Genomic DNA, 11,780 nt, shown 5'->3' on the forward strand with positions numbered 1-11,780 from the left:
CCAGAAAAATAAAGTCTGACACTGTTTCCACTGTTTCCCCATCTATTTCCCATGAAGTGATGGGACAGGATGCCATGATCTTAGTTTTCTGAATGTTGGGCTTTAAGCCAACTTTTTCACTCTCCACTTGCACTTTCATCAAGAGGCTTTTGAATTCCTCTTCACTTTCTGCCATAAGGGTGGTGTCATCTGTATATCTGAGGTTATTGATATTTCTCCCGGCAATCTTGATTCCAGCTTGTGTTTCTTCCAGTCCAGCGTTTCTCATGATGTACTCTACATAGAAGTTAAATAAGCAGGGTGACAATATACAACCTTGACGTACTCCTTTTCCTATTTGGAACCAGTCTGATGACTATAGTTAATGACATATTCCCTATTTCAATTGCTAAGAGAGCAAATCCTAAGATTCACAAGAAAAAATCCATAACTATGTGTGATAATTAAGGTTAATTATATATATTGTAGTAATCATTTTTAATATATGCATATATTGAATAATTATGTGACACTATAATCTAATAACTAATATGTTATATGTCAACTATTCTCAACAAAAAACCTTGTATGTGGTACAAGATATTGTACATTTGAGATGCCAAAACACAAATACATTGAATGAGAAAGAGGAAAGGAGATTTTGCAAATTATGAGTCCATTCTGAAGGAGACCAGCCCTGGGATTTCTTTGGAAGGAATGATGCTAAAGCTGAAACTCCAGTACTTTGGCCACCTCATGTGAAGAGTTGACTCATTGGAAAAGACTCTGATGCTGGGAGGGATTGGGGGCAGGAGGAGAAGGGGATGGCAGAGGATGAGATGGCTGGATGGCATCACTGACTTGATGGACGTGAGTCTGAGTGAACTTCAGGTGTTGGTGATGGACAGGGAGGCCTGGCATGCTGTGATTCACGGGGTCACAGAGAGTCAGACACGACTGAGTGACTGATCTGATCTGATCTGATCTGAAATAAAGCAAGACTGGAAAATTTTTATCAAAAATAGTTTAAAGGGACCAAATAAGAATGGGATGTTTTATACTGGACTAAGAAAGGTGAATTCATCAAGTCATATAATTATAAACACATATTCATCAAGCAACAGAGCCCCCAAAATATATGAAGCAAACATTTATAGAATTGAAAGGATAAATGGAGAGTTCTACAATAACAGTGGGAGGTTTCAAAACTCAGCTTTCAATAATTTATAGCATACCTAGACAAAAGATCAATGAGTAAATATATAAGACTTGAACAACCCTAGAGTCAATTATTCTCACAGATATATAAAGAATACTCCACTCAATAAGAGGAGAATGCACAGTCTTCTCCTGTGTATATAACTTTTTATGTTATATGCACTTATGTTATATGCACTTCTCAAGTGTACATATAACTTTTTCCACAGTAAACTATATGTTAGGTCATAAACAATTCTTGACAAATTGAAAAAGATAAAAATGATACAAACTATCTTCTCTGACCACAATAAAATGAGGCTAGAAATAAAAAACAGAATGAAAATGTATGAATGCGTAAACAGAGAAAAATAAATCTGATATCTCCACATGTAAAGACCCTGGAAGTTTCAACTCCATTCCTAATAACAAGTGAAAAGCTGAACAGACTAAAATCAACAATTCTTTTAAGACTCCTAAGAGAGTTGAGCACAAAGGGAAAATCACTGTCCCCTAAATTGGAGAGGTTGGCAAGGCGATACAGGGAGTCAGACTTACCAAAGAAGAGTGCACGAATGGAAATCACAATGAAATTCAGTGGTAGGGTAGGAAAATCTGAATAATATTTGAGAAATTGCTAAAAGCTCAGTGTGGAAAACTCTGAGAGAAGGAAGACTCCACAGGATGACTGAGTCATCCAGGAGCTACCATAATTTTTGAAATTTATTCTAGGAGCTTGACCAAATTCTGACAGTACAACTGGAGAAAAATCCCCTCATGTTTCCAGCAGAGGAAGGGCAAAAGGAAAAAAATAATTAAATGAAGTATAGCTTATTTTTAAAACTGTGCTAGTTTTAGGTATACAGCAGAGGATATACACTTTTTTGGATTCTTTTCCATTATAGGTTATTACAAGATATTGAATACAGTCCCTTGTGTTTTACAGTAATTATCTATTTTATATATAGTAGTTTTAATAATATTAATAAGATTAATAGTAGTATCTATTAATCCCATAGTCCCATTTAATCACCCCCTTCCCTTTATTACCTAACCATAAGTTTGTTTACTCTGTCTGAGTCTGTTTCTGTTTTATAAATAAGTTAACTTATATATATATATATATATTTAGATTTCACATGTAAGTGATATATAATATTTGTCTTTGTCTTGCTTCACTTAGTATGATAATCTCTAGGCCCATCCATATTGCTCAAATGGCATTATTTAATTCATTTTTAATGGCTGAGTAATATTCCATTGAATATATATATATACCACATCCTCTTTATCCATTCATCTGTTGATGATTACTTAGGTTGCTTTCATGTCTTGGCTACTGTAAATAGTGCTACTATGAACACTGGGGTTCATAACATCAAATTATAGTTTTCTCTGGATGCATACCTAAGAGTGGGATTGCTGATCATATGAGAACTCTATTAATAGTTTTTAAAGGAACCTTCATACTGTTCTCCATAATGGCAGCACCAATTTACATTCACACCAATAGTGTAGGAGGGTTCCCTTTATTTCACATCCTCTCTACCATTTACGGCATGCATGCGTAGTTACTCATTCGTGTCCAGCTCTTTTTGATTCCATGGACTACAGCCTGACAGACTCTTCTGTCCATGGAATTATCCCAGCACGAATACTGGAGTGGGTTGCCACTTCCTTCTCCAGAAAATCTTCCTGACCTGGGATCAAACCCTAGATCTCCTGTGGCTTCTGCACTGGCAGGCAAGTTCTTCACCATTGAGCCATATTTGTAGACTTTCTGATGATGGCCACTCTGACCAGTGTGAAGTGACACCTCATTGTAGTTTTTATTTGTATTTCTCTAGTAATTTGCACTTCCCTTATGGCTCAGATGGTAAAGAATCCACCTGCAGTGTGAGAGACCTGGGTTCAATCCCTGGGTTGGGAAGAGCCCCTGGAGGAGGGCATGACAACGCATTCCAGTATTCTTGCCTGGAAAATTCCATGGATAGAGAAGCCTGGTGGGTTGCCAACTCCAGTCCATGGAGTTGCAAAGAGTCGGACACAACTGAGTGACTGAGCATGCATGCATGCATGTATGTAAGCGTATAATACCCAAAATACCCATTTTTACTTTATTTTTGTAATACCAAAATATCAAAGCTCAACAACAAAGACAAGGAACCTAATTTTAAAAGGGTAAAGGACTTAAATAACAATATTTCTCCAAAGAAGAAATAAAAATGGGTAATGACACATGAAATATATTCTATATCGTTGTTCGTTGAGGAAATGCAAACTAAAGCCACAAAGAGAGATCACTTCACATTAACCAGACTAGCATTAATAACTACAAGAAACTAGAAAATAAATAATGGTGACTATGTGGGAAAATAAGAATGCTTTACATTGCTGGTAGGAATATAAATGCTTCAGTCACCGTGGGAAAGTCTGGCTATTTCTAAAAAGGTCAGACTTAAAATTACCATAGGCCTCATAGATTTCACTCCTAGGAATATACTCAACATAAATGAAAATATGTCCATGAGGAAATTTGTACACAAATCTTTGTGGCAACAATGTTCATTAAGACCCAAAGGGAAACACCAACAATGTCCACAAATACATAAATGTATAAAAAGTCATGGTACTTATATTAAAATGGAATATCATGCAGCCATACAAGACAGTAACAAATACTGGTATACACTATAACTTAGATAAGAATCCAAAACATACTAGATGAAGCCAAAAACAAAAGGGGCAATGCTATGAGTTTTTTTATATGCTATATTCATGCATGCATGCTAAGTCGTTTCAGTCGTGTCAGACTCTTTGTGACTCCATGGACTGTGGCCTGCTAAGCTCCACTATCCATGGGATTCTCCAGGCAAGAATACTGGAGGGGGTTGCCATGCCCTCCTCCAAAGGATATTTCCAACCCAGGGATTGAACTCTTGTCTCTTATGTCTCCTGCACTGTCAGGAGGGTTCTTTACCACTAGCACCACCTGAGTAGTCCCATACTATATTCATAACAAGCAAATCCATAGACATAAAGCAGAAAACAGGATAACACATGATGGGGTGGAGGGAATGGAGAGTGATCATTTAATGGATATGGTATGTTTCTGGAGAGTGATAGGAAAGTTTTGAAATAAGAGAACTAGTGATTACACAACATTTTGAGTGCAAGTTTATACAACTAAATCATATACTTTAAAATGGTGAATTGCATGTTATATGAATTTCACCTATATTTTAAAATGATGTTGCTCCATAAGTCGATCAACAGATTTCCTGCAATCCCTATAAAAATCACTAATTTCTTTGCCTAAATTGACTAGTTTATCCTATAATTAACCTGAAAATTCAAAGCATTCAGAATAGCCAAAACACTTTTTAAAATTAACAACAAAATTAGAGTTCTCACATTTCTCAACTTCATAAGTAATTACAAAACTAATAATTAAGATGACCAGATGATATGCTACCAGTATGAGGACTGACATTTAGATTAATGGAATAGATGTCAGGTTACACAAATAATCTAGGGCTTCCCTTGCAACTCAGTCAGTAAAGAATCTGCCTGCAGTGCAGGAGACCCGGGTTCAATCCTTAGTTAGGAAGATCCTCTGGAGAAGGAAATGGCAACCCACTCCAGTATCCTCGCCTGGAAAATCTCATGGACAGAGGAGCCTGGTGGGCTGCAGTCCACGGGGTCGCAAAGAGTCGGGCCCAACTGAGCAGCTAACACTTACTTACTTACTTACACAAATAAAGGGTCAAATTTTGAGTGCACTAATCTTTGACAAGGGTGCCAAGAAGGAAAAAGTGTGTCTTTTCAACACATGGTATATAATTCATGCCCACAGACATATAATTCCAGCTCCATATCTATACCAATTCATTTTTACTTCACACTCAAAGTGCTCTCTCTCTCTTCCATCCACCTACTCTTTTTCATCACAGGCCTATGTATACTGTATATAATATATACAGTATTCACCATCTAAAATTCCTTCCCCTGTCCTTCAATGCAAATATATTAAGATTTATTTCCAACCACTTGGTATGCAGGAAGCCCAGCTAGATTAAGCCATTCTTTTCCATTCCCTCATACAGTGTGTGCAATGATCATGTTCAACTTCATATTATTCCATGATATTTTGTGTTTTTTGACTTGTTTCTAATTGTTTCCATTTCATCTGAGGTGTCATTCTGTACTTCTGTAGGAAGATTACTAGTAGGTGAAGAGTAGAATCAATATATTCAACTAATTTAACAATTAAACATTGTATCTTCCATAATGCGTACTACAGATTTGGACATACATCATGTACTTAAAATGTTTGTCAACATTGCTGGCCAAACCACTGAAACATCACTGGTAAATTCAACAGCCCTAAAAATGCACAAGCAATCAAATAATCGAGCTGTCATTAACATTTTACCTGTTCCATCTTGGTCAGGAAACAATCAATAAAGTCCCGAGGGTTGTTCATGTCCAGGGATGCTTGGTGTTCCCTTGTTTTCTCCAAAACATAACTTTTCATACAAGCATAATTTTCAAAGAATTTTTTATGTTTCCCTGGGACATAATCAATGAGAGCAGGGAAAGAACTGCAGAGCTAGAAAAAAAAAATGTTCATTAAAAGAAACACTTAATGAAGATTCAAATATTATATGCCAAGTCCTGGTTAGAAAATGTATTTTAATATTAAAATAATATGATCACTATATAGATGGGACTTTTTAACTTCACAAATACATAGTTTTCTATGCTGATAGATGTATTTCGGGAGAAAATTATAACCAGGGATCAATGATGGTATTCATCTCCTATACTCATACATCATGTTTACAGTACAAAGGCATCTTTGTATCAATTCTTTCATTTTCTGCATTAATTCTCCCCACAATTATGTAATAAGAGATAGCACGAAACACAATGGTTCACCTTTTATAGATGACATCAGACTGGGAGTTTAGGTAATCTGATATAGAAAACAAGCTGATCCCTGATATCTCTTTTTCTGTTTAGTGGCATCAACCATAAAATTGGTATTTTAGGACTAAAAGGGTCCTAAAGATACCATGAAACGCAACTCAACATTTTATGGATGAAGTAACTGGAAACCAGAGCAATTAAGTGACCTCTGTACGGTCACACCATTGTCTTTTAGGCGGGGGCAGAACATTTAGCTCAGCACAGGGTACACCAGTGATGTTGGTTTGTGGTTCCTACACTAAAAAATAATCATTTTGTCATCCTCAAAGCAATTATTTTGTCAGTTAAGATACCAACTGAAGCATCAAACTCTCCTATCATATTCAGTGTCCTGTGGGAGCCCCTTGAAGGAAATACTGTCTTTCTTCCCAAACAGATATTTCTGTCAGCTAACATGCTGAAGAATCCATGAGTAGAGATTGGGTAACAAGACTTGTGGGCAATGAAAGCCTTTCCAGTAGGACCTTGAAGTCCTACTTCTGTGGTCACGCTTTGGGGAAATTACCAAGTAGTTTACAGAAATTGGTCTTTGGATCTTGCTGGAAAAACCACTGAACAGAGCCAATGGGACTGAATTGCAGTTCTGTATTCTGGGTATGTATTTTCCTGTCTATCATTACAGGCTCTGCCGTCATCCCCAGATGAGTACGCCATGATGCTAAGCTTTGGGCAGGAGTGTGCTGTTCACATTCACCTCATAGCTTGGTGCCCAGAGAGATCTGGATCTCATGGAGAAAAAAGCCAAAATGATTTCTTGAGAAGAAAGGACTTTGGCCTCACCTGAATCCATGGAGAGCCCAGAATTCTGGCGTTTTCATTCAGTCTTTCCATTAGATCTAGAAAAATCTGATCTTTATAATCAAAACGATTCTGGAAAATAATGGAGCAGATCACATTGCAGGGAGCACAGCCCAGGATGAAAGTAGGATCACAGGGCAACCCTAAAGAATAACAAACAATTTAAACACACCACTAAAACATACACAAGAGACACTTGGTGTTTGAGATAACAGGTAAAGGTAATTTTAGAAACTCTAAAGTGATATCTCATCAACAAATTCCTTTAAAAATAAATATTCAGCATGCATAAAATCAACACATCACTTTACCTTAACCTGAGTAGGATATTTCAGCACAACTAGTTAAATAATGGGCTTTTACAAATATTAAATTCACTCCCACCTTTACTTGTACCCTTTTCACTCAAGGTGCCTGTTAATTTGAAGGGAAAATGACAAGAACATTTAAAGAGGCCATTTTGTATGATTTAATAATGAAAGTTATCAATGTTGAATATCATCTGTCTGAAAATTAAACACGACAGAAAGAAAGAAAATAGTTAGGGAACTCAAAATGAATAGCTGAAAAACTCATGTGCAGAATCAGGGAGGAAAAGCTAAAGTGAGAGAGAGAGACTACAGTTGAATTCATGCATTTGAAAAAATAAATGTAATAAAACACAAAGTACCCATGCTATATGAGAAGAAAAACTAAGGTACAAGTGAACAATTAACCAATTATTATAAATTGGATTTTTGTCTAAAGTAATATAAAATGTAAAACCCCCAGATAAGTGAAACAAAAGGGTAATTTGATGAGTGGAATTCCCTTAATTTTGTTTCCATGTTTAAAATTTCTTCTTTTTTAAGAATTAATGTCCCTCATTTACCATGGTCATTAAAATTAATATATTTGGAATAAATACTGTAGAGGATGTGGAGAAAAGGAAACACTCCTATACTGTTGGTGGGAATGTAAATCGATGGAACCACTAAAGAGAACTGTATGGAGGTTCCTTAAAAAACTAAAAATAGAGCTACCATATGATTCAGCAATCCCACTCCTGGGCGTATATTCAGAAAAGATAAAAACTCTAATTCAAAAAGATACGTGCATCCCGATTTCATGGCAGCACTATTTATAATAGCCAAGACATGGAAACTGGAGAAGGCGATGGCAACCCACTCCAGTATTAGTGCCTGGAGAATCCCATGCAAAGAGGAGTCGGGTGGCCTACCATCCGTGAGGTCACAAAGGGTGGAACACGGCTGAAGTGACTTGGCACAAGACATGAAAACAACCTAAATGTCCATTGACAGATGCATGGATACCGAAGATGTGAAACACACACACACGTAATGAATATTGCTGCTGTTGTTTAGTCTCTAAGTCATGTCTGATTCTTTGTGACCCCAGGACTATAGTCTGCCAGGCCCCTCTGTCCATGGGATTTCCCAGGCAAGAATACTGGAGTGGGTTTCCATTTTCTTCTCCAGGAGATCTTTCCAGTCCAAGGATTGAACCCACATCTCCTGCATTGGCTGGCAGATTCTTAACCACTAATGCCATCAAGGTAGCCCCCCAAAATATTACTCATTCATTAAAATAAAGAAATAATGCCATTTTCAGCATTATGAAATTATTATATTGGTGAAGTAAGCCAGACAAAGATAATTATCATATGATATTGCTTATGGTATGTGAACTGAGAACTTCTAGATGTACCATCTCGATTTAGAAAAGGCAGAGAAATGAGATATCAAATTGCCAACATCTGTTGTATTATTTGCAACAGACTTCCAGAAAAACATCTACTTCTGCCTCACTGACTACACTAAAGCCTTGACTGTGTGGATCACAACAAACTGTGGAAAATTTTCAAGAGATGGGAATACCAGACCACCTTACCTGCCTCCCAAGAAATCTGCATGCAGGTCAAGAAGCAACAGTTAGAACCAGACATGGAACAACAGACTGGTTTCAATTGGAAAAGGAGTATGTCAAGGCTGTACATTGTCACCCTGCTTATTTATCTTATATGCAAAGTACATCATGTGAAATGCCAGGCTGGATGAAGCACAAGCTGGAATCAAGATGCCAGGAGAAATATCAATCAATCCAGTTCAGGTCAGTTGCTCAGTCCTGCCCTGATCCTCTGTGACTCCATGGGCTGCAGCATGCCAGGCTTCCCTGTCCATCACCAACTCTGGGAGTTTGCTCAAAGTCACCTCCATCAGGTCAGTGATGCCCTCCCACCATTTCATCCTCTGTTGTCCCCGTCTCTTCCTTTCATCAATCTTTCCCAGAGTCAGGGTCTTTCCAAAGAGTCAGTTCTTCACATCAGATGACTAAAGTATCAGAGCTTTAGCATGAGTGCTTCCAATGAATACTCAGGACTGACTTCCTTTAGCATTGACTGGTTTGATCTTCTTGCTGTCCAAGGGACTTTCAAGAGTCTTCTCCAACCACAGTTCAAAAGCATCAGTTCTTCATCAATCAGCTTTCTTTGTGGTACAACTGTCTTACATCACTAGTAGTGATCTTACATCACTACTGGAAAAACCATAGCTGTGACTATCTGGACCTTTGTTGGCAAAATGAGGTCTCTGCTTTTTAATATGCTGTCTAGGTTGGTCATAACTTTTCTTCCAAGGAGCAAGCATCTTTTAATTTCATGGCTGCAGTCACCATCTGCAGTGATTTTGGAGCCCAAGAAAATAAAGCCTGTCATTGTTTCCACTGTTTCCTGATCTATTTGCCATGAAGTGATGGGGTGGGGGGAAATGCCATGGTATTCGTTTTTTTTTAATGTTGAGTTTTAAGCCAGCTTTTTCATGCTCCTCTTTCACTTTCATCAAGAGACTCTTAGTTCTTCTTTGCTTTCTGCCATAAGGGTAGTGTCATCTGCATATCTGAGGTTATTGATATTTTTACCAAAAAGGTGACTTCTACCTATTAACTTTAGGCTGCCTAAAGTTATCCTGAGCCAACAGCTTCCTCTAAACATACTCTGTGACACAGCTCTGCCCACAAGAGGGACAAGACCCAGCTGCACCCACCAATGAGCAGGTTTCAGTCCCACCCACCAGGAAGCCTGCACAGCTCCAAGACCAATCTCACCCCCCTAGGGGCAGACATCAGAAACTAGAAGAGCTACAATCCTGCAGCCTGTGGAACAGAGACCACAAACACAGAAGTTTAGACAAAACGAGATGGCAGAGAAATATATTGCAGACTGTACATTTGTTACTAAAATCCAAAAAAGATGGGGCAAAATTTGCAAACTGAAAACAGAACCAAATTCTACTTGGAGAAGACAAAATAAACAGGTGTTGCTAAGGTCAAAATTTCGTTAAATAAATATTTTATGACTTGGTTCCAAATACGAAAAGGAGTATATCAAGACTGTATATTGTTACCCTGCTTATTTAATGTATATGCAGAATACATCATGAGAAATGCTGGGCTGGAGGAAGCACAAGCTGGAATCAAGATTGCTGGGAGAAATATCAATAACCTCAGATATGCAGATGATACCACTCTTATGGCAGAAAATGAAGAACTAAAGAGCCTCTTGATGAAAGTGAAAGAGGAGAGTGAAAAAGTTGGCTTAAAGCTCAACATTCAGAAAAATAAGATCACGGCATCTGGTCCCATCACTTCATGGGAAATAGATGGGGAAATAGTGGAAACAGTGGCAGAATTTATTTTCTGGGGCTCCAAAATCACTGCAGATGGTGATTGCAGCCATGAAATTAAAAGACGCTTACTCCTTGGAAGGAAAATTATGACCAACCTAGACAGCATATTCAAAAGCAGAGACACTACTTTGTCAACAAAGGTCCATCTAGTCAAGGCTATGGTTTTTCCAGTAGTCATGTATGGATGTGAGAGTTGAACTATAAAGAAAGCTGAGCACAGAAGAATTGATGTTTTTGAACTGTGGTGTTGGAGAAGACTCTTGAGAGTCCCTTGGACTGCAAGAAGATCCAACCAGTCCATCCTAAAGGAAATCAGTCCTGGGTGTTCATTGGAAGAACTGATGTTGAAGCTGAAACTCCAATACTTTGGCCACCTGATGCAAAGAGCTGACTCATTTGAAAAGACCCAGATGCTGGGAGAGATTGAGGGCAAGAGGAGAAGGGGATGACAGAAGATAAGATGGTTGGATGTCATCACCAAGTCAATGGACTTGGGTTTGGGTGGACTCTGGGAGTTGGTCATGGACAGGAAGGCCTGGTGTGCTGCGGTTCAAGGGGTCGCAAAGAGTCAGACACGAATAAAAGACTGAACTCAACTGAACTGACTTGGTATATATGTGTTTTAACAGAAGTAAGATGTAGCATATATTTATTCAAAATATATAAATTGGTACAATTAGTATTGAATAACAAGAAATAATGAATGCTGATACTTTTTAAAGAGTGCTGTCACTGAGGAAACCAGAATTGAAAGAGACACGTGTACCCCAATGTTCATCGCAGCACTGTTTATAATAGCCAGGACATGGAAGCAACCTAGATGTCCATCAGCAGATGAATGGATAAGAAAGCTGTGGTACATATACACAATGGAGTATTACTCAGCCATTAAAAAGAATACATTTGAATCAGTTCTAATGAGGTGGATGAAACTGGAGCCTACTATACAGAGTGAAGTAAGCCAGAAAGAAAAACACCAATACAGTATACTAATGCATATATATGGAATTTAGAAAGATGGTAACAATAACCCTGTATACGAGACAGCAAAAGAGACACTGATGTATAGAACAGTCTTTTGGACTCTGTGGGAGAGGGAGAGGGAGGGATGATTTGGGAGAATGGCACTGA

At 38.0% G+C, this 11,780-nt stretch overlaps 1 protein-coding gene across 1 annotated transcript in view; it reads right to left on the minus strand.

The window, feature by feature from the left end:
- LOC104990181 (cytochrome P450 2C42-like) overlaps positions 1–11,780 on the minus strand; it is a 29,475-nt gene that overhangs the window by 14,251 nt on the left and 3,444 nt on the right. Inside the window, exons 4-5 of the mRNA XM_010842158.1 lie at positions 6,949–7,109; positions 5,612–5,788 (exon numbers count right to left, since the gene is read on the minus strand). Coding sequence (XP_010840460.1) covers positions 5,612–5,788; positions 6,949–7,109 — 338 coding nt within the window. The remainder of the gene's footprint in view (positions 1–5,611; positions 5,789–6,948; positions 7,110–11,780) is intronic.

The sequence above is a fragment of the Bison bison genome, unplaced genomic scaffold (genome assembly GCF_000754665.1).
Source record: "Bison bison bison isolate TAMUID 2011002044 unplaced genomic scaffold, Bison_UMD1.0 scf7180017864172, whole genome shotgun sequence".
Taxonomy (NCBI): Eukaryota; Metazoa; Chordata; class Mammalia; order Artiodactyla; family Bovidae; genus Bison; species Bison bison.